This window comes from Scatophagus argus, chromosome 9, assembly GCF_020382885.2.
Source record: "Scatophagus argus isolate fScaArg1 chromosome 9, fScaArg1.pri, whole genome shotgun sequence".
Lineage (NCBI taxonomy): Eukaryota > Metazoa > Chordata > Actinopteri > Scatophagidae > Scatophagus > Scatophagus argus.
The window spans coordinates 15,660,719-15,683,726 of record NC_058501.1 but is presented as its reverse complement, the minus strand read 5'-3'; the positions used below and the strand labels follow the sequence as shown (position 1 = coordinate 15,683,726).

The window sequence follows — 23,008 nt, the reverse complement described above, 5'->3', positions numbered from 1 at the left end:
GACACCTCCTATCTGGAAACAAAAACTCTAGAACTTCAGCGTTAAGATGTGTTTTGCCGCAAAAGTTAGGCTTATGACTGGTAGTTATTATCAGTAAAATGCCAATGTGAATGAAAGTCATTTCAATGTCCTCCTGAGTGACAAAAATAAGTTTCTGCTTTTGTGTGTATGTTTGAGCCAGAGTAGCAACAAACATGATGTGCATGCTGTCATTCATTCTTTTCTCTCAGTGTGCATGTGAGACATTCATCAAATCTACTTTTCTCTTTCTGTCTACATCTCTGTTTTTCCTCCTTCCAAAATCCCTCACTCTCTTTCCTTCTCTGAATGACATCTCCCCAAATCAAAACGGAGGTGATCCAGTTTCTTGCCACCGGAGGAAATGAGCGCCTCTCCCTTCCTCTTCCCTCCACCCTCCCCTCCTGTCCTGTCCTCCCTCGCGCTCCTGCTGTCGGTCTTTTCCTGGCTAAATCGCCACAAGGAAGGGATAAATAATTAAATTCCATTAGGAAAGTAATCTGTCAATGAGAGTGAGTGAGTGCCACTGCCACTACATGACCAGGACAGAGGGAGGGAATGAGTGAAGAGGGGGGTGGGAGGAGGAAAAGTAGGTAGGGATTGTCTATGTGTGAAAACACAACCTGTCAACTCTATCAGGAGAGAGACAGGGAGGAAGGTCAGAGAATAGCAAAACTAAATAAATTTGGACATAAAAAAACAAGCCCATCGGGAAAAATGAACAAGATCATGGGAAAAAGTGTCCTATGTTATTTTCTTAATTTTGACAAAACATGGCAACACAGAGCAGAGGGCAAGGGACAAGTAAAGGCAACAAGAAGCAGAGAGGACAGAAGGAGGGCAATGTTAGAGAGAGAAAAAAGCAGGCCAGCAGGAGACAGGGGAGACAAAAAAAAGGAAAAAGAAAAAAGGAGATGTGTGAAAATGACAGCACCAAAGATAAGCTGAGACCTCTTCATAGGTGAAGGTGTGAGGTCTGAGAGGACACTCTCCACCTCAAGCATCCCCCAATGCCGGGTCTGCAACCTACTGGAGGAGTTTGTCACCCCCCTCCATCTTTCTTTTGCAGCCATCCACCCATGCCTCGACCTCTTCCAGTCCCTGCGGCCATCGTACCTTGGTAATCGTGTTAAGTTACTGATTGCAGATGTCTCCCATCACGGAACCAGATGCACCGGTGGCCTGGCTCGAGCAAGTGAGACATGCAGAAACAATTCGGCACACATGCACGCACGCACAGACAGAACAGACACTAAAAAAGAAAAAAAAAGGGAGGTAGACGCGGGTGAGTCAGCCTCATGTTGACATTTCCCACAGGAGGGAAAAAGACTAAACTTCAGTCTGGGATGGAGACGGCCCTAATCACCGAGGGAGACAGAGACGGAGCGAACACTGAAAAGCATGCACACATACTTTTACACACATAGTCGCACCTCCGGGAAATGTCTGGGTCCTACTGCATGGAAATCCCTGGAAGAGGCGAAAAATAACTGGGGCGAGCCAAACGTGTGCGCGCACACTCACACAGTGTATGTGAATATGCAGAATGGATAACACGCTTTCCTCGACTGTAATTGCAGCTCTGAGGGAACACCCCGTGGCTGTTTCTGCATAGTCGACAGAGGGAAGGAAGAAGAGAGGGTGTCAAGGAAGTGAAAAGGAAGTGTTGGAAAGTGTGAGAGATGAGGAAAGGTTCACGGTATGTGCATGAGCGTTGTTGCCTAGTCTGCCATGAGAGGGTCTAAAAACAGCAACACAGAGAAAGAGTAAAGAAAGGATTCTAGCAGTGATGTCTCGAGACCAAGGATTTCCTTCATTCAAAATGCGAATATGAAAAACAAACCTGTCTAGCAAGACACAAATTGCATCTGATAAATTAACATTTTTTGGAAATAAGTGAGCGAAATGTTTTTTTTTCTTCATATCTCCAATCTGAGCAGCACACTTTACTTTACTCCCATTTTCTCTCCCATTATAGTTCCCAAGGTGGATGCACATTATGCAGAATCTGCAGAACATGACATGAAATTACCATCCAAGTATTAGATGTACTACGACCTTTAAGAAGACAACTCTTTTTCGAAAGCCTACTGCTCACGTGTTTCTACTAATTCTATCTTCATGGGTTTTGAGTGGCTGTGACTGCCAAGCTAGTGTCTTCTTGATCAATGGACTGCTCCTAAAATCCTGCAAAAGTAACTGAATAACACAGTTCACTTATGCTCAGAGTGCACTAATGGAAAGGGGAAATAGCTCTTTCTCACACACCCTCTTAGAGTTTCTATTTGATTAATTTCAACAATTCATTTTTGCCTTTCAAGAGAGGGTTTCTCACAAGTTTATGAGCTAAAATGAATCCGTTCATTATAGAGTCAGTTTTATTGTTGCTCGGTATGCAAAAGTTTGCGTGTGTGTGTGTGTGTGTGATGAAAAGACAAAAAGGTTCCTGGTGAGGTAGCAGATTAGTGAGTCATACAACAGACCACAACTTCAAATATATGATCACGAAAAATAAGGTGCAATTTTTCAAAATTTGCAGATATTAGACTTTTAAGCAAACTTTTAGCCTGCATTTGGCCCTATATGATTCATTTATCTGTCCGATTAGCCAAAGGAAACTGCAGTACACATAACAGCTGTCTTTGGAATATTTTCCTTGATTCATCATTAGCTAAACTAATGATATTTCAATCCTCAGTCTCCATTATTCCTGACCCATCAGTGGGTACATTGTTAAATCAAACTAATGGCGTGTGGCTGCACAGATTGGACAGTAAATCACAGAACTCTGAAAATGTCTCCTGTGTTCATAGTGGTGATAACAATCTCAGCTCAAATTCTAATAATATCTGTACTATAATAGTTGTCATCCGTTGCAAAGAATCTGTGAAAAAAATCTGACAAACAAGTGCACAAAAGGCAAGGTTAGACTCTGACTGAGGAAAGAAACACAAGGGCAGTGATGAGACCAGGATCACTCATCACCATACTGATGTTGGCATTTGTGCTGATGTTGCAACATTAAGGAGGAGTAAAAAAAGCTTTCTCAAAATTTCTGTTCAGATGTCAACTTTTCTTGCCTAAATATTATGCTCTGGCCTTTGCAGCTGTTGATTAGTTCAACTTGTCCCTTCTTAGCCTTCTCTATTGAGTCTATTTAGTTTGTAGCTTCTTGTAAAAGTCAAGGATGTTTCCTTGGTAGGATGGGCCCTTCCAAGTCAGGTGCTACAGTACTAATGAAGACTCCTTCCTAGCATGTGCAGTGTGCACCATATTGTGTAAAGGTCCCGCCTTTAATGCATATTGCAGTCTGCTGTGCTGTCTCTTCGTTATCGTTTGCCATTTTCAGCAAGACCGCCAAAGTGCACACAGATGACAGCTGGTGGCGGTAAAGGTGTGCCCAGTTGCAATTCGCCAGTAAAAAGAAGAAGGAGAAGAAGAAATGAGCACATAGGATTGTGGGTACTTTCCGCACACCGTGGATACACACAGACATCCTTTGTAGAATTTTAAGGATCTTGGACATCAGCTGCATTTGATGGCATCGCGTTGAAATTCAGGTTTCCGGATTCAGGAGGCACCACAGAGGCAAGACAAGAGGCACCTTGTATATTTCTTTCATTCTTGGCCAGCCAGCCTTGTGTGTCTAACTTTCCAGTCTTTTTCCCCAGTGTTCATTCCCTGAGTCTTTTGAACCTTTGTTTAATTGGACCTTACATGTTTTTTGGATTTCCTGCCACCTCATTTAGATATCGTTTTCCTGCTTGGACTGCTCAGTTGGTTTTGACCCTTGCCTGACTTTTGTGTTGCCTTTTTATTTTGATGCCTTGTTATTTTGATTATTAAATCACTGAACTACATAAGCTCTTCTTCCAGTGTCTGCAGCTAGGTCATCCACTTCCTTGTGTTCTTGTCTAGGACAGTGGACATACAAAGTGCAAAACTGTGTGACACTAGAATGTGGGCGTCATGTCCAGATTTATGTCTGTGATAAAGCGCAAGTAAAAAAAATTGAAACAGATTTGCAGATTAGTAGGAACAAACATATAAGAGATTGCATGATTCCAGACTTCTTTAAAATAAAATGTCATCACTTTTTCTCTGAGCCAGAGCCAAGAGGGTCTGATGACCACTTGCAGTCCAGTCCAGTGCTTTTATGCAAATTTCACAGCATAGCTGAAAATACCAGACATGACACACCAATAACCACCTGCACAAGCACTTGATAGTTGCTTTTGCCAAGGTTTAAGATATTATCAGGACAAGGAAAGTCTTATGACTCCCAAAGCAAAGAACAAACTGAAAAACTCTTTCTTTATATTTCTCAATAATTATAGTTCAGCAAATATATGAGCTTCATTTGATTTACTACACAGTAAAGACAATACTATTCTTTGTAATTGTAAATAAATGTACCTGAATGCCTCAATTTAAGATATTTTTGTACAGTTAAAGTCTTAATAGGTCTCATATCCATCTGAGCTGCAAAACTGATCAGTAAAAGTCTAAAATCCTCTTAAACTAATAAGGGAATAACAGATGATGGTGAGGTGGTTTAAGGAGGATTCTTGGGATTAGTTTGCACAAAAGAGTACATGAGAACCAGACTTGACCAAATTTGGTAAGAATCAGAAGCCATCCCAGAAAAATGTTGGAACATGACCATGATGATTGTGAAAATCTAAGATTTGATTATTTTAACAGTAAATATCTCACACTGAAGGGATTTAGAGAATGTGCTGATTTAATTTAAACACATGTCAGATAAAAATAAATGCCACAACAGCGTTAGTTTTTGTTTAGGTTCTGGATTTGCTAGTTTTTAAGCATTTGTTTAAAATTGTTTTGCGATGATGTGGCATGGATTGAAAATGAAAAAAACAAATGTTGGTGTGTCGGCGTGGCTCTGCTGACTAAGCACAGTGCAAAACTGCAATGTTCTCACTTCATGTCAAAAACTTCTCATGTCAGCTCCCTGTCTCTGTTGTTTCTCACTGTCACACTGACAGCTCAGAAACCTTTAAATCACACACACTTTTCCTACATGTTCATATCCATTGCAGTATGCTTTGCTAAATGCAGGGAAATAAAAGATGTATCGAGCTAATTACTGTCAATATTAATGAGAATTTAAAATCTTTTCATGGCAGTGAATTAAGGATAAATTTATGTGATGATTACCAATTTACTGCACTATAGTCTAGATGGACTGTTTTTTCATTTTTCATAGTGAGCACAACTGGTTTGGGCTGTCCTGTGACAGATCAGAAGAGACAGTGGAGACGGTGAGAGAGGAGGAAGAGGAGGGAAACATCCAAAAGAGGAATGATGAGGGAGAGGACGACAGCAGAGAAACACAGATAAAAAGGAAGAGAAATGCAGGCAAGTATTGAAGCACCACAGGAGAAGGGTAAATAGGTGAGAAGTTGAATGCTGAGTAACAAGGGAGGAGAGGAATCAGGAAGAAAGGATGTGAAACTCAACAACAAAATTGAATTGAGGCTCAGTGGAGGAGAAGGGAGACAGATCTAATTTGATAAGCAGGAGGAGAAAGGAGGGAAAAAAAAGAAAAAGAGAAGCACACTGATGGTGGTGAACAAAAAGTACTGTGAGATGAAAGACATGAGGAGAGAGAAAGACAGAGAGAAAGAGAGAGAGAGAGAGAGAGAGAGAGAGAGAGATCAGTGTGTGTGAGAGAGAAAGGAGGTATAAATGCCAGCTAAACCCGATAACATCATTCGAATCTCTAGCGACTCTGCCTCTGTCTGTATATACGTGTGTGTGTGTGTGTGTGTGTGTGTGTGTGTGTGTGTGTGTGTGTGCGTGCATGTAATATCCTGTTACAAGCAGTGCAAAATGCTCCGGCAGAATATGTCGTAATCTGAGAATATGATCTTTATTGAACAATGCCTTTCTCTTCGCACGGCATTACTTCTCATGGTGTGCGCCTGTGTGTTTGAACCATCTAATAATAAAAATACAACAGCAAAACTGCCACTTCCTATGCTGCTCATGTATATCAGTAAACAGGCTTTGATGCCAGCAGTCAGGTACAGAATGACAAAATTAACATGCATGTAATGAAATACGTGCATGTGTAGCTTTCATATGTGAAAGCAATTTCACAGGGACTCCGGCATGCTGCAAACGGACTCCATGCTCTGCTGTTATGGATGTACCCTCCTTTACAACCTCCTTTTGTTTGTTTTTACATTTCTATTTATGTAAAGCTAAAGGAAACAAGATATAACACGATCATTAGTTAGCTTTAGAGTTGCTTGTTAGATAGAATTTTGAATTTGCTCAAACCCAGACCAGCTTTCTATCACTGCCTTCAGTGCAGTAGGGAACAAATCACTAGCGAGTAGCTTTTTCACGTTGTGTAAATAATAAGTAAATATGATGTTCTCCAGCTGTTTATGCTAAATTGTCCTTTATTGATCTCTATATGAGGTGAATGTTATCTGCATTCTGCTTCTACTAGAAGCAGTGGGCAGCAAATGAGCAGCACCCAGGGATCAACGCCAATTCTAAGCCAGTGCTCTGGGCAAGGACGCCAAAGACAGAATTAATCTGACATACATGTTTCTGCTGGCAGGGGAAACCAGAGGACCAGGAAGAAACCCACTGAGCCATCGTGCTGTCCCCCTTTGCAACCCTATGAACCTGTAATCTTGAAGGAAAGGGTTATGCAAAAGGATTCCAGAAAAAAAATTATTCTCTTTTCTGCATCTCGTCCTGCTGCTGCATAATTTCTTGCTGTCATATTTTTTCCTCAAACCAGTGTGGAGCTGGTCAACAAATTTTGCCATCATTTGTGTAAAGGTAAAACGTGTTTCACATGAACAGTCAGTCCTGCATTGCCTGGAGCTGCCCAACGCCTGGCAAAGTGATCCATTTGTATTCCATAGATAATGAATGAGGGGAAACTTTTTGTATTTCCTTGTGCCATGGTCTGTGGGTTAGTGCTAAGTTAGGCTAAACACGCTCTGAGAAATCAATCAACTGCCTAATAGAGAAGAAATAAGCACATTTCTTCAAAATAGTTTAAAAGTGGTTGTAATCAATATTTTGTAGGTGAAAGAGGTTGCTTGTAGTGACAAACCCACACAGATCAAGATCACGTAAAGTTCCGCTGACCTCTATGGAGCTTTATAGCCTCTTGCAGTTTTGATTTTCCAAGGATAAATTTGTTTTGGTACACTCTCACCTTGTCAGTGTTGACTTGGCTGCAGCAAGGCAGGTGTTTAAAAGAAAAGAAGGCCTAAAAACCAACTGTAGATGGCAGAGTTAATAAATAGATGGTGAACATAAGGGAGGATTTAGCTGCTGATACAACATGTTCTCACTCTCAGTTTGTCAAGCACAACAGCTTGGCCCCTGGCTATAAAACCTTAAAACTATGACGCTCTGGCCATCCATCTAGCTGTTTGTTTAATCTTACCTGCATGCACACACTTATCCAGTGCGATGAGGAATCATTACCAGTATTTTAAATGTGCTCACTTTTCTAATAAAATGGTTTATGTAAGGTGGCGAAACTCTTTGAAACCTGTCTGGTTAACTCACTGCAATGTACCTGCAGGTGTTCCCTGATTTCAGCAATTTCAGTGAGTGCAGTGCAATAATAACCAATAGAAATGATGGCCAAAATTAGAAAAACAATACTCAAGTTGTAATAAAGCAGGATTATCCTTTAAAGCTGTCAGCTGTTGTGGGGTAAAAATGCTTATAAACTGTCACCATCCTCATTCGTGCTATTATCAGAAGTGATTTGGGGTTAAATCCCAACATCACCTCCTCCACCCTTCTGCGATTCCCACCCATACCTTCACAACACCCTCCCCAAACTCATAACTTCATTTAATCAAAAGGAATGATTTCTCAAAGAGATTAACAGAAGACCACGTTATCTCTCTCTCTCTCTCTCATTCGGCTTTACAGTAGTGGTATTAGCATGCCCATCACGTGCAGCAGCCACAGTGTGCGTGGGAGTATCACTGAATCCGTATGTGAATGTGACATCAAACTTGTGAGCAGAAGCGACGGCTCTTTTATCAATGAATGCATAACCACATACAGAGGCCACATACGTATATGCACGTGCACCACATGTGCATACACGAAGTCGGCTATTTGAATCTTAATAACACAGCGGCTGCCTATTACAGACTGCGTATAAGTCTATCAGTCCCTGTGTACGTCAGTGAACAAGCAACGGCTGTCTAGTTATTGATCCACAGATAGAGAGCCTGAACCTCAGAGCAGAGTGCATCAGAATCTCCTTCACAGAAATGCTGGAGCTTTAATACACATTTTCAGCAACATCCAAGCTGTGATGTAATGGGAAAAAAGAGAAAAAAAAAATCACAGCATTAAACTAATATGTGGTTAGATGGATGAGTGCTGCTCCATGGTTTAGTTGGTAGGAGTAATAGCTGGTGTGGGGGAACTCATTGGGTCTGATTCCTGCAAGGCTCCCATAAATAGTCAATGCGCATCGATTGCAAATGGCTTCAGATGAAAACCCAGCCTAAATGACCGCGGTACCATTATATTAGCGAAATGACAAACAGCAAAACAGATATCACGTAGCATGAAAGCATTTCTGATTGATTATTTCGGCTTTACAAGAAGCTGAGGTTTGTGTGCCTTGAGTGTGTGTGTTTGTATGTTTATGTGGGTCCTCTGGGCATCTACTGAATGACAGAATTGTTATTGGCTGAGTGCGTATTTAACATTCAGTGCGGATCTACTCAATGCAAAGCCATGCAGACAGTTTCGTCGATCCCACTACGACTCTCATTAATGTTATTAAATGGCTGGAGCTGACACACACCTGGGTCCCCTGGTCTTCCCCTGAGGGACAACAACACATCACGTAAAACTACGGCCAGAGCCCAGATGTGCTTCTGCTTATATTTGAAGAAAACCATCTGTAGATGGAACAGTTGCTATTTTGGGGGAGTGGGGGGGTAACACACTTTCTTGCCATGAGCCAGAGGAGAAGGTTGATATTGTTCTCACACCTGTCTACTAATTTTGAAATGACAACCAGCAGTTGGTTAGCTTAGCATTAAGACTGGAAACAAAGGGAAACAGCTAGCCTGGCTCTATCTAATGGTAAAAAAAAGCCTGTTTACCACCACCTAAATCTCTGTAATTACCCAAAAGACATGTTTTTACAGTGGGTTATGTATCTGACGATTTCTTCCCTGAGGTGCAGTGATTTCCTGTAGTCATGAAATACAACCACAAATTAATGTTCTAACATATTATTGCATAATACAACTTCTTGAAAGGACTGGATTTCTATTTTTAAGATAAGCTAAGCTAATGTGAGTAATATTGATCCTCCTTTCTAACTCTCACTAAAGCCAAGCCAGTAAAGCTACCAATATGTCCAACACCTGCCTATGAGTTAGCTTGTGTCATTTTGTATGCAAACATGTCTGTCTGGGGATGCACGTGCATGTGTTTTACCTGAACTTCCCGTGCATGGTAGGCTATGATGAGGCCCAGCAGTATGACTGTGGACAGGCTGATCAGACACTTCAGGGCCAGAGAGTACATGGAGCTCTGTAGAGAGAATATTGACACACACACTCTTAGAAACACACAGCAAAAACATAACACACATTTTAGATGAACCATACTACTAAGGTTGTTTTAATAATCATAGCACAACGACAACAAACATCTACAGAATATTCCACACTTTTAGAAACTCATGATGGGTCACATTCTGTCACATTCAACTTGGAGCGAATCCCAAATGTCACACAACATCCTCTGTCGCCCTTCTGCTAAAATGGCATGTGAACCACACTGGCACTGCCTCAGCATAGACAATAAGAACTAACATTTATATAACAGAGTTTCAAACGCAGAGCAAGTGGAACGGCAGTATTCCACCCATCGATATCACTCTGCAGTTGAGCTTTAAATCCTCTGATTGTCTGGTTTCATAGAGCTTATAATCAATGCACTGGGGAACTTACGATCAATACAACTCATAGCACTTCAGTGGCTTCTTTAACCCCCTCACCTCGAACACTCAGAGCAGAGCAACGTTTGCTGGAGTTAAAACGCATGTGCACACACAAACTGTATACATCTACACAACAGAAACACAAACACATTTGCACATTAACTCATTTACACAAGAAACACACAACTGTGCACACAGCTGGAAGATCAAAAGGAAGCAGCATATATTTTATTGTTTTTTATTAGCTGTTCTGTAGTGGGTCAAATGTGCTCGTAGGAATGAATGGATTGTTTAGTTCAAAGCAGGTGTCAGAAGCACGCATGTTAATTATTTAAGCACATCTTATTTTATGTGTTTGGTAAGAGGCCACAGGGTATGGAGTTAAAGCCTGCTGCAGCCTCCTTATATACTAACAACAAAAAAAGATTCTGTGGAGGAAAAGTTCCTCCCCTGCATCTTCTGCTTTTCTCACCTCATCCATGACTGTCATGCATCAGGAAACCTTGTTAGCCATGCCAGACTCTTGGCAATATCAGTCTGTGTGTACCGTCCCTCCACCACTTTGGTCCACACATATATCTTGAGGTGATCTTTGCAAAATTTTCTACAGTACATTTAATCAATTAATGTAGTTATTATATACAGTATTTGAAGTATTGAAGTGTGAAACATCAACAGAGCCTGGATATAAGATGCATTAAGGATAAGACCGGTGTTACGCTTTTTCTTGTTCTGAACTTCCTACTTCTTTACCAAATGATGCACAGCTGCAAACCTACTCATACAACTTAAGAGGTATTAAAAAAAAAAAAAAAGTTCATTAACAGTTACACTTTGTTTTTAAGTTGAAGTCATGTGATCATACATTAGGTCACTTTAGTTTTTCAGACAGGAGAAAAGTGTTGTGTTGCTATGTGTTGGGGACTATTTGCAGCAGTGGATTAGTATGCCTCTGGTGTTCAGGTGAGTATTTACAGCAGGATGGTGTATAAAGGAATGCAGTGCAATTGTGTGGCTCACTGAATGTTGTTAATACTTGCTGGATAATCAGTTATACCAGAGATTGGCAACACAGGCAATGCTTGTTAGTAGGATCATTTTTGGTTTGGGCTTATCATGGGATTTGTTGACAAAAAATGGAAATACTGCATATAGATTTATCCATTAAATTACACAGAAAATAGGAATAAAAAATGTATGTTGTTTCTATTTTGTTTACTGTATACGTCTATCTATAAACAAGCATGAATAAGGGACTGATGTTGGCTTGCTACCTTTTTTTTCAGAAATTGGATTTTGTCAGCATAGTTCACCAGGTACTTTAGTGTCAATGTTCTATTTCAAAAACTCTTCCAACCTCTAAAATATTGGCAAAAGACATTTAGCACACAAATGCAAAATGTCAGGGATCAGTAGTCAAACACAACCTTTAGTTTGACTCATTTTCAAAGCTTTAGAAGTAAAACTAGCTGCATTTACGGCTCCAATTTTTAAAAGCCACGCTTGCCGAATTGATTCATTTGTCTACATTGACTCAAGGACTACGTTTTGAATTGCAGAGTATACACAAAAAGCCCAAAGTGCATGAATTCTCAAGATCGCCGAGGTCACACGATGAACACAATAGTCTACTGTGCTCCTTAAGAGAAGAGTTGTGCCTGCTTAAGACCACAGCTCCTCGGATCAGATCTTTGAGCCGTTAAGTAGGATGCTGTTAAGCATCACTCTCTTAATCTGGCTGCACACTGCAAGTTTAGACACATATTACTCAGCCTTTCCTTCAGGAAGTTAATAAGCAGAATCTACATTGCATTTTGGGTTCATGAATATATATTGCAAGTCAGCCTCCTGGAAAATAGAGTGTGTTAGTGTGTTACTATGTCTATTTAGGGGCTCATGAAGCTTCATGGCCTTAATGGTATTAATTCAGAACCACACAAACACTCCCAAACACATACACACAGTCTAGTTTGTTAATCCTCAGTGACACGTCTTCGGTCGAGTATGCTTTATTCATATAATTAACAAAATTTGAGACGATTGCATATGAGATTGGGCACGCGCACACACACACAAGACATCATTAAGTGAGTGTTGTTCATTTGTTCCTTACATCAGTGTGGTTATGGGCCACTGCACAACACGAGGGAAAATACCATCTAGCTTTTCCACTGATTTCCTCCATCAACCTGCCCAAAGCTCTAGCTGTCTTTTGGTCTTTACTTTCTCACACTGTCTCTCCTCTGCCAACATCTCATTTGTACTCACTGAAGCAAACTAGGTGCAAAGGAAGCTGACGCTGTTGTGCTAATGAGAAAAATGCAGACTTGGAGTTCAGCAGCATATCTGTTTAAGCACAAAGCCACACTGCTGAGCTACAATATGAATTGCTGGGAGTTTACTTCCTCTCTCTATACTCTCTTGCTGCAATTACCTTCAGCCGTCTGTTGGCCATTCAAGTTTGTTTTCAGTTCTGCCCATCACACTGTCAAGAGCATTTTGTTTCTGCTTGTTTCCACTTCACTTATTGCCTGTATAGAGAAGGGTGTGCAGATATGTGTGCACATGCTTGACTTCTGTTTTTACTTTTTTTATAACATGACATCTGAGGATTCCCAAATCTAACTGGCCAGCGGGGGCCCATTAATGTTTAGAAATAAAACACCTTTGGCGCACATGTTTGCTGTTCTGTTTGAATGCACCTGTATTAAACTCTAGACAGGGACAGCAAAGATGAGGCTAAAGGTTTGTTCATATTTCAATGGGGAGATGGACAGCTGTGAACAGCAGGTGTACACACACACACACACACACACTACAGTCTGTGGCACAAGAAAACAGGCTGGTGACGTCACCACAGCAAGAAGAGGAACTCCTTCGTTCAGTATGTCTTTGCACTAACTCTTTGCTATCATTGACATCACTGCAGAGCTTCTCTTTTAAACAAGTGGACCTTTGGGGTGACATGGGTGCAACATGGATGAACTGCAGCTTTAGTTGAAAAGCTTCAAAATTCTGACTTTGCATAATCAGTTCATATTCTACATTTTGGGAAATTATATCAAAAAATTAAAGTACACTTACACTCATTTTCTCTTCCAAGAGCTAGACAAGCAGATCGATATTACTCTCATGTCCTTGCATTAGATATGGAGGCGGAGCCATCAGGCAATTAGCCTAACATATAAAAGACTGGAAGCAGGTGGAAACAGCTGACGTTCTTTGTCAGAAGTTCAAAAATACACCAACCAACATCTGTAAAGCCCACTAACTTTAATGACAAGTTGTAGTTTCACAGGGAGGTTATGTGCTGGAAAAATTATAAAGCACTTTTTTTTTTGTTTCACTCCTTCTTGATGAACAACAGACATTTACACTTCCTTCTGTCAAAAAGTCGCTGACGCAAAAAGAGCTGAACCCTGATGCTGAGTCAAAAGGCCGGGCAGGGAAGCAGACGTGCTAACAATGTTCTTTATTTAACAAAAGTAAAACTCAAAAAGCACTCACTTACTGTGGAAAGGGATCAACAAAAGACTGTAGCAAGACTTGTGGCGTGGCATGGCAAGGCAAGAATACAAAAAATCCTGGCATGAAGAAAAAAACAACAAACAATCCAAGGATCCTGACATGGAAGACAAAGTGAAGGCTCTGACACAGGTGACTGGGAACACGACGACTAAACAGACAAGACAACGAAACACAGGTGACACACATTAGGAGGGAGAAAGCAATCAAGAACACCAAAAGCAAAGCTACATGAAAATGGGACACACAGGGGAAGTGACACCTTCAAAATAAAACAGGACATGACAAAAACCTTGAACATAATACATGGAAACACAAGACACACATGGAACATGACACAAGGACTCAAAAACCAAAAGACAGAGAACCAGAACGTGACAGAAACCTTGAACATAAAACATGAAAACACATGATAACACAAACATGAAACATGGAAACACAAGAAACGTGACACATGGATTCAAAAACAAAAGGACAGAAAACCAGGACGTGACCGAAACCTGAACATAAAACATGAAAACACATGAGAAACAAACATGGCACGTGGACTCCAAAATCAAAAAACAGAACCAGGATGTGACACCTTCCCGGAATCTAGTCATTACAATGAAGTCTACATGCTCACTGGATGTAGACTGTTGGTGTAAGCCTGCCACTGGCCGCCTATTTGTCTTCCTTTCCACTATATCTGCATGTTATCTTTTCAAAATCCACGTTGCTAAGGATAACAATAACAACAACCTCCTACATAACGACTTACTTACATGCTGGAAATGGCAAGCTCCCCTAACCCTAACCTGGTCACCAACGCTACCAATCTAAACAAGCTAGCAGCTGGTACCTTCACTGTTTAATGGAAGGGCTTGCGTCCCCATGTGCAAAACAAGTTCCTCTCGAAGAAATGCTGCAGGGGCACCACTGCTGCATCCAGGGCTTAGCGCTGCCCAAGACAAATGTGATTGGTTTAAAGAAATACAAACAAGCTGGAATAATAATAATAAATGGGTGCAGCTAGTCCTCTCTCCAGTGCTGTGGTGCTCTGCCTATACAAGACTAAATCAACAATGACTGAATTCCATTTAGCCGTTTCAGTTCAGTGTGCTGGTATCGTGCCTGCTGGCTCACTGTCACATTGCCATAGCTCACCGGGAGATTTGAATAGGATGGAGCCAGCATTAATATTATTAGTAACACCTGTGTCCTATGTCTGCTATGAAAAATGCGTAGTGCTAGGCAGATGGACAAAAATGTTGTTCATAAAGGAGCAGCAGAACAACTCCCTTTAAAATCACTAATCGGTTGGTAGATTTTTTTTCACCCTAACCAGGCTAGCTGATAAAAGCGAGCTGCATAATAATGACCACATAAATTCAACTCTACATCAGTTTGCTCTTTATGTGATTCTGGACATTAACAAGCCTTAAGGACTGGACAAGAAATGTGAAATAATGCCAGCTTGAAGTTGGTGGCTCATGCACAGCCATGAAGGTAAATTGTGGAATATTCAGATTATCCCTGACATAAACTGTATATGTTTGCATTTGCATGTGTGTGAGTGTGTGTAAGTGTCTCTCTTTTCCTGCTTTTTTTTTTTTGTCCAGCTGTGCATAAGTGTGTGACTGGCGTGTATTGATCACTGTCTTGGTGGACAGCATACAGCGATAATGAGCTTTTTGAGCTTCTTTAGTTCAATCAGCAGACAGACAGACACACAGTTTGTGCTCCTATCCTTATCAGCACACCTCATTGACTTCCATTCATTGTGTACAACCTAACGTAAACACTAACCCTTACATTAACCATAACCAACTCAAGCCTAACCTCAGTTCACACCTTACCCCTAACCAGGACCTCAGAAATAACATTAGGACTTGTCTTGTCTTTGGTCTCCATTAAGACTACTGATCTTGACTTGACAAGATCAGTGTTTATACCAGAAAAGATCAAAAATGCACACATACGCACAGAAACACGCACACACACAACAGACCCGGTATTATCTTGATAAGAGTTTTTCTCAAACGTCCCCACCTCACCCTTTTTGACACAGATGTTAGAGAAAGTCACACTGCTTAACAACACGCTACTCTTGTAGTGATAAGTCGCTCACTACATGTGTCAGTAATGCATATGAATGTGTGTGTACTCTCCCTGTCAGAGTGATGCCTTATTGCAATCAGTCTCCAGGGAAACAGGCAGTAGACAGAGGAGCCATGTCACCTTACGGGGGATAAACACACACAGACACACACACTAAACTACACATTAACACACACACCATTAGCACCCTACACACTCAATTAAATCCAGACAAAGGGACATGTGCACCCACCCTCACGCACACACACATACACACTAGCAGGTGTATCCATGAGTACTAATATGACAGAGCTGAATACATAGAGACCCGAAGACACACACTCTATAGGTGTATACACAGAGGAGACAACTCAGTGACGTGAATGTTTACGTTATTGGCGGATGATGCAAGTTATAACACACCCATGTGTACCGACACACTCACACATTCAGAGACAGGTAGCCTAGCCTTGTTACACTGGAAGAAACAAGCATATTTGTATCTGTTAGTAGCAGGACCTGTGGGATCTAGCTTCCCTTAGAAGCCTGTGATCTACAAGATGAAGGGAGTGTGGAGGAAAAGAGAGGAGGAGGCGGTGGGGGGGGGGGGGGGGTGCAGAAACACTGAGATGGCTGATAGCTCCTTTAGAGAATATGGTGGCAGTTGGTGAGTTTAATTCCCCGATGATCCTCGTGTACTGTCTGAAAAGCAGCACGCAGCCACCGTAAGTGGACTTTCAGAGAAAGGTCTGCAAAGGTCTCCCAGTAAATGCCTGCAAGAAATGTCATAGATAGGCAAGCGAGGGTGGGGAGAGAGAGACAGAGGTAGCGCAGAGGGAACGTGGGAGATCTTGTAAGCCTGCTGAGAAGGCAATGACCCCCTTGGGAAAATGGAGACACATTTAAGAAAGGGACATAAACACTCCCTGTAAGTGAGAAAAAGGACGGAAGGAAAGAAAGCGGGAAGGAAGCAAAGGGAGCCTAAACAAGCCGTGCTGATAATCTGTGAAATGATCTGCTTGTGGTGAAAAATGGACAGTAAGTGAAGACATGCCTCTTAGACACACACACACACAACACCAATCTGGATGTCGATGTGTCAAGTGTGTGTATTGACAGTGTGACAGGTGAAGCTGACAGCAGCTGTGAGTTCCCTCAGAATAGCCATGTTCTACTGGATGCCTGAAACGCGGCGTGGAGCTGTGGCCCAGAGGGGCCACATGATCCTTTGTGAAATGATCTATTGATCTGACAGTGACAGGTCACAGGCTGGGGTCCCAGGTGTCCAAGAACCTTGGTTATTCTCAGATAGAGACATGTGCTGGACAGGGACCCCCTCTCTTTTAACCTGTCCCTAATAAAATCAATAATAGAAGCTCATGAAAGAGTTTTAAAGAGACACTGTCATCATGCTGCTGTTAACTTTTGAAGTGTCAAGGTCCCGGGGCAGTGGTAAACTGGTGGCACTGATCATGAAAGGAGTTAAAAATACAGTACGATGCTTGACACTCTGAAGATGTACAGTATACAGCCTCTTTAAACACGTCTGAAAATAAGTTACGATAGCAAATGCTTTTGTCTTGGGTGCTTTTTGTGGGAAAGCTCACAATTCTGCCCGAGAGCAAATTAAATTATTTCACATTCATGAATTATTTCACTGTCTAATATTCTCTCTGCATAAACTATTGCAACTCAACAACTGTGACTGGACATATATGAATTCACTGCCACCGCCTCCAGTGCTGAATATCAATAGGGGAAGAACTGTTCAGATCTTTCATTACTGTTGTAAATAAAAATGACAAAAACCCACAAAAATATGAAAATTCAAACAAAAGTCCTTCAGTCAAGTAAATGAACATAAGTGCTATGAGCTAAGTATCTATGTAAAAGTAACTGTTTCCCTCTATGAGTGATACACTATTGTATACTAAATAGAATAGATCCAAAATTGAAGATTTACACGTGAAATAGCACAAATCCTCAAAACTGTACCTCAGTAAATATAGTTAGTTACTTTCTTCATTCAAAACTTATTACTCTGATCTCAAATGAGGACTTTGCCTTGAACTTGTCTAAGACGGGTTAATAACCGAAGAAGGAGGCTATAATACAATGAATGGAAAATCTCAGCTGTCGCTACAGTATGTGCTGACGGGGTTTGAAATCTGTTTCAGCGCATGAATATACATATGCTTACTCACTATACCCACAGTCACGAACACCATGTCCTTTTCTGTTAACCTCTCTCCCTCTATCCTTCCTCACACACACACATACACACACACACACACACACACACACACACACACACATACTCACACATACACATCATCCAACCCACCCTGTTAGTTCCATTCTTATTCTTCATCTCTATTTTTGGGAGCACGATAGAGCATCTGGTTTGATTTAGAAACACATACACACACTGGCAGTATACAGTGACACTGCCAAAGACAAAGTCGTAGGGTGCTCTTGCAGGATATCTACATATATGTAACCATGCATGTAGACTTTCAATAATGAAAAATGATCTACACCTATCACATTTCCCCACAAGCTGTCACACCACCTCTTAGAGATGGCTGTCAATACAGAGCGCGCAACCTTGCACATCTGACAGCCAGCATCCATCCACATTTCTGCGACTTTGTACACTGAGATAGACAGTGCATGTGTGGGTGAGTGATTATCAATAATCAATAGTGAAAATCATTCAAGCCCCCCCCCAGACTGGCTGAAAGCACTGCATGAACCTCACCACTTCCCGCTCTGCAGTCCTCCCATTCACCTCCCTTTCCTTTCTCTCTTTCATCCTCATGAGCTCTACCTATTTTTCACAACAACCAGCGGGCTTCTTTCCACCTCAATTATCTAAGTGAGGGCTTGAACTGTCTGATGGAATTCCAGTATCTGCTGGAGTCAAACCAAATCTGAAACCATAAAAAAAAAAAACTACACTTGGCACTCTGCAGTTAAAAATGAATTTTGATCAGGCTTTGCCAAAGTGTACTTAACTCTCTTTCTAACTGGCTTTTAAAAATGTATAATCCTGAAAAGAGACTATGAGGTGCAAAATATTCTACATACAATTCTACCTCAACACTGTCTTCCCTTTCTTCACTTGATATCTTATTGAACATAGAAGCGCTGCCCAACACCTTGGCTACCCTGCTCATGTATACAGCTGTCCATCAATGCTTATTGATAAACCATTGTGCCTGATTCAGATGAGAACGGTATTGGTTGTAGATTAAGAATCTAAATCAGTCTTTTCATTATCGCCTTTCCTTTTTTTTCTCTCTTTCTACAGCCTTTCATTTCTCGCCCAGCCGCTTCACTCTTCCGATCACACTCCCCCAGTTTGACGCCCACTGGAAGAGCACAAGAGCAGAGGGAGAGAGAATGTGAGGGGACAAATGAAAGAAAGGAAGAAGAAAGAAAGCAGGATAAAGAGAAAGCCACGGAGTTGAAATACAAAAGACAGACAGAGAAAGAGAGCATTACCAGTGTCTGCCGTCTCCTACATGAAGGAGAATAGGGCGACAGCAAGAAAGAAAAGAGACGATGAGGGGCTGAGAGAGAAAAAAAAAAACAAATTAATAACGAGACAGGTTCTCTAAAACTGTGCTTTTCATAAAGTAATGAGTGGGAGACAGAGGCAAAAAAAAGGGAGAAGAAGCAAAGACACAGCCGGACCACAACAGAACAGGCAGATTTTTCTAGCAATGACAATAACATAGAGAGAGACCAAGTATCTGCTGGAGACCACACACAGAAACCGGGAAAGACAGAGATAGAGACACACCCAGCTGGTCTACTCTAATAGGCTACCTGTAAATCTGTGCTCTCAAATGATCCCATATCCTTGTTCACATAATCAGTGATACATCGATGACAAGCTGCATAAGTGGAAGTAAGATTACCACCTTATTAGCTAAAGAAAATGCACCCTCTGTGATATGATGGAGAGAAAGAATAGATGGAGCAATGACAGAAGTATCTTTGCATCAGAAAGGTGAGCACAACAAGCTCCAAGGCATGGGACCTATTGCCTCTCTCTCTCTCTCTCTCTCACACACACACACACACACACACACACACAACCAAAATAAACAGACAATAGCAGCCAGGGGCCAATTCAGCTTATTACACTCCCCATTACACAGACAAATGAGATCCTGGCCTCCTACAGATAATCTGCCCCCCATGTCCTTTGCATCGTTGTATTACATCACCCAGAAGCAGCCACTGTCAAGCCTGGCCATTACAGTACACAATCCTCCAACAACACGGACAGGGCGCTGCTTAGACTTTGTCGGGTGAACCAGTAATGAATTTAATGAAACTGGTGACACTGACCCATCCAAAACAGCCAAAGTTGATGTGTCCTGGTGACCTGACAGCTGTGGACGTGCATCATTTAACTTTCCTGGTTTGTTTCTGGTTGGCACTTTGGGTTTCTTTGGGTCTTTCTCTGGGTTGCTAGCAAAAATTACTAGCTGGATCTGATGCTTCCCATAATGCAACCTGATAGTGTCTTTTGTCAGACCCTCACTGTATGGTAAAAAACATGTCTTTCAACCTCCACACCCTCAGTTTAAAATGCAGGCGTTCTGCCCTAAATTTCAAGTCTCGTGGCTAAGATAATCATGATGACATTATCTGGGTTATTTTCTCACACTTGAGAGAGCTTCTCCAGAGCACACGAGACACATTAAGCAACTGTAGTCATACTAATCATGACTAGTGATCAGGTCTTTATGCGTAAAATCAGTGGAATACCCCTTTAAGTATCACTGGTCTGTCCCCTCACCTTGGTGTAAACGCCCCATGACAGCTCCGTCTCTATCACCATTACGACGATGCCAAACATCCCGAAGATGAGAGCATAGTCACTCAGCCTCTTTCTCTTCTCGAAGAGCGCCCTGCGATGCCCCAGTTTGTAGCCAATGTTTTGGTTCTTCCGTTTGGGGGCCTTGGAAGTGCTGCTCCTGGCCCCGGCGCCCACTGCCCCAACCCCCCCCTGCCTGCTGCCCCTCCCCGTCTGTGCCCGCCTGCTCTCCACCAGTGCATGGTTCTGGTGGTAGATGGACATCTGGTTGGATGTAGAGTCGGTGATATCATACCCTCTTCTGGGGTATGGCGAGTCTTCTTTGGATGAAATCACAATCTCTGGAGGGCTCTGAATTGGGGGTTGATTGGTAGAGGACTGGGCCATTGAGGAGGTAGGATGGGCTTCTCGCTGTCGGTCATGCCCCCCAGCGGCCGCTGCCCCGGCAACAGCTGAAACACCGCCCTCTTTGGTTTCGCTGCTGCTGTCTGATTCGATGAGGTTTCTGCGGGAAGCGCTGAGGCGGCTCAGGGGCTTCATGACCCCGCCTGTGTACTTACAGGAGCTCATGGCGATCTCCGTGAAGGGGTTGCTGTCCCTACGGTGGACCAGAGGGCTGGCCTGTCTGTGTTTGCAACCCCTCTCCCTCTCCCTGTCCCTGTCACGCTCTCTGTCCTTCTCCCGATCCATTGAGGGCGAGTGGGAGGAGTAAAAGAGGGCGTTGTAGACTGGGGAGTTGTCCCCGCTCAGGCTGTGCTGTGAGCCCAGGCAGGAGGAGAGCGGGGTACTGGTTGGGTGCAGAGCATTGGGGATGGGTGGGGGCAGAGGCTGGCCCCCAGAGGATGACAAGGGCAACTTGGGGAGCGATGCTTGGGGCAAGTTGGGCGTGGCAGGGGAAGGGGACGGGGTGCTGCCATTTAGGCGGTCCAGGCTTGATCCTCCCATGTGGTTGGAGTGGTTTGATCCTGGCTGGTTGCCAGCGGTGGAGGGAAGGGATATACTGCCCAGGGGAAGGAGAAAGCGTTGGTCCTCATCCTCGCTCCCTCCTAGCAGAGCCAAGCTCAGTGAGGGGGGAGGCTCCATGGTCACGGCTGTGGCCACGCACCTGTCTAAGGACAAACACAACACAAGAGAAGAACTGTAAAGAAAGACACGAGAGAAAAATATTCATCAGCATTAGTCATGAGCACAGGACAGACAGAGAGGGACTAGCTGGAGGGAGGAGGTTTGTGATGATAATTGTTAGTTAAAAGAAATGAGGGAAAAAACTGAACTCCAAAAGCCAAAGATGTGTGAAGAAGAGGGGCAGCAGAGTGAAGAAAAGTAGCCATAACTGGGGAATATGTTCTTCCTTGAGTCGCATTTGAATCAGCTGCCCAGTCAGCCCCTCTCAGCAGTCTCTCTCTCTCTCTCTCTCTGTTTCCCAGTATCTTCTCATTCTGTCACATCCCTCAGTGCTTCCAACAATCTATACCATAAAATGTCATATGGGTTACACTGTTGTTAGCCCGGGAGGACAGTGAAGATCCTCCACGGACATGAGATCATGCTCCGAGACCAGAGGATAATAATTCCACATCAGTCAGCTTTGATAGCACAGAAGTATGGTGGCTGGGTATGTCTCAGTTATGTCTAAGTTGTCTACATTTGGTTGCATTTGTTTGATCCAAAACAATAACCTACTTTCAGTGTGATATAACCAGACACCTTCACAGCCCCCCTCCTCCCTGTCTGTTTCTCTACCTACCTCCTACCTCTTCTCTCTCAGTCCCTGTCCCCCAGGTTAGTTGTGTTGAATCACTGGCTGGATGAAAATAGACCACCACACTTTTTCTTTTTCATGTTGTCACGGCGATCCCATCATCTTTTCGCCTCGCCTCCTGTCATATAGGTCCCTCCACAGGTCCTCGCTTGTCTCTCGAAATTGCACGTCGCTTCCCACAGATGTTGCCTCCGTCTCCGCTCACTTGATACGATCAGTTTGTTTCTTTCTCAATCACCAGCGGTCTCTCGATGGTTCCCATGTCGATCCCGTCAGTGGCAATCGACTCGAGATGAAGAGGAATAATCCATGGTGACTGGATTAAATCGGTCAACCTGTGGCTGTAAGGCAAAAAATGTGCAGCAACATAAACCGGCCGAAGAGGCGATGAGGGGGGGTGCAAAGCTGGACGTCAAGTAACAGTCCTCAGATGAGCAGTGAAGCCTGAGATTTAATATGTGACTCCACCGACTTCCACTCAATCTACAGCTTGCTGTCTCCCCGGATCTGTCTCTCACTCTCTCCTCCAACTTCTCTCCCTCTTTCTCCGCCTCCAGTCCTGCCGTTCGTTCCCATTGGACGGAATCAGAAAGGCAAAATAAGCGCTGAAAACAGGTGGCAGAATTTGTAAGATGTAGCCGCGAAACAAATGCCTAATTTATTACAGGGATGTTTGGGTTGTTATTATTGATATTATTTATTTACTGTAGCCTCAGAAAACAGCATTTGTAGATTGACTCTGTGGACTATATGGCCTATGTGGTCCATTATTGCACCTGTTACGCCCTTTAAAATGACG

General features: G+C 42.7%; 1 protein-coding gene across 6 annotated transcripts in view; it reads right to left on the bottom strand.

The window, feature by feature from the left end:
- The window catches only part of kcnn3 (potassium intermediate/small conductance calcium-activated channel, subfamily N, member 3), a 44,915-nt gene extending 22,156 nt beyond the window's left edge, over window positions 1–22,759 (bottom strand). The window contains exons 1-3 of one of the 6 annotated variants that reach the window (XM_046400109.1): window positions 22,195–22,759; window positions 20,430–21,556; window positions 9,502–9,597 (exon numbers count right to left, since the gene is read on the bottom strand). In XM_046400109.1, coding sequence (XP_046256065.1) covers window positions 9,502–9,597; window positions 20,430–21,530 — 1,197 coding nt within the window. In that variant the 5' untranslated portion in view covers window positions 21,531–21,556; window positions 22,195–22,759. Of the gene's footprint in view, window positions 1–9,501; window positions 9,598–13,093; window positions 13,212–13,516; window positions 13,697–20,429; window positions 21,557–22,194 lie in introns of those variants that run through there. The other 5 variants (XM_046400107.1, XM_046400108.1, XM_046400113.1 and 2 more) reach the window with 5 other exon arrangements.
- Window positions 22,760–23,008: the final 249 nt, after the last annotated feature.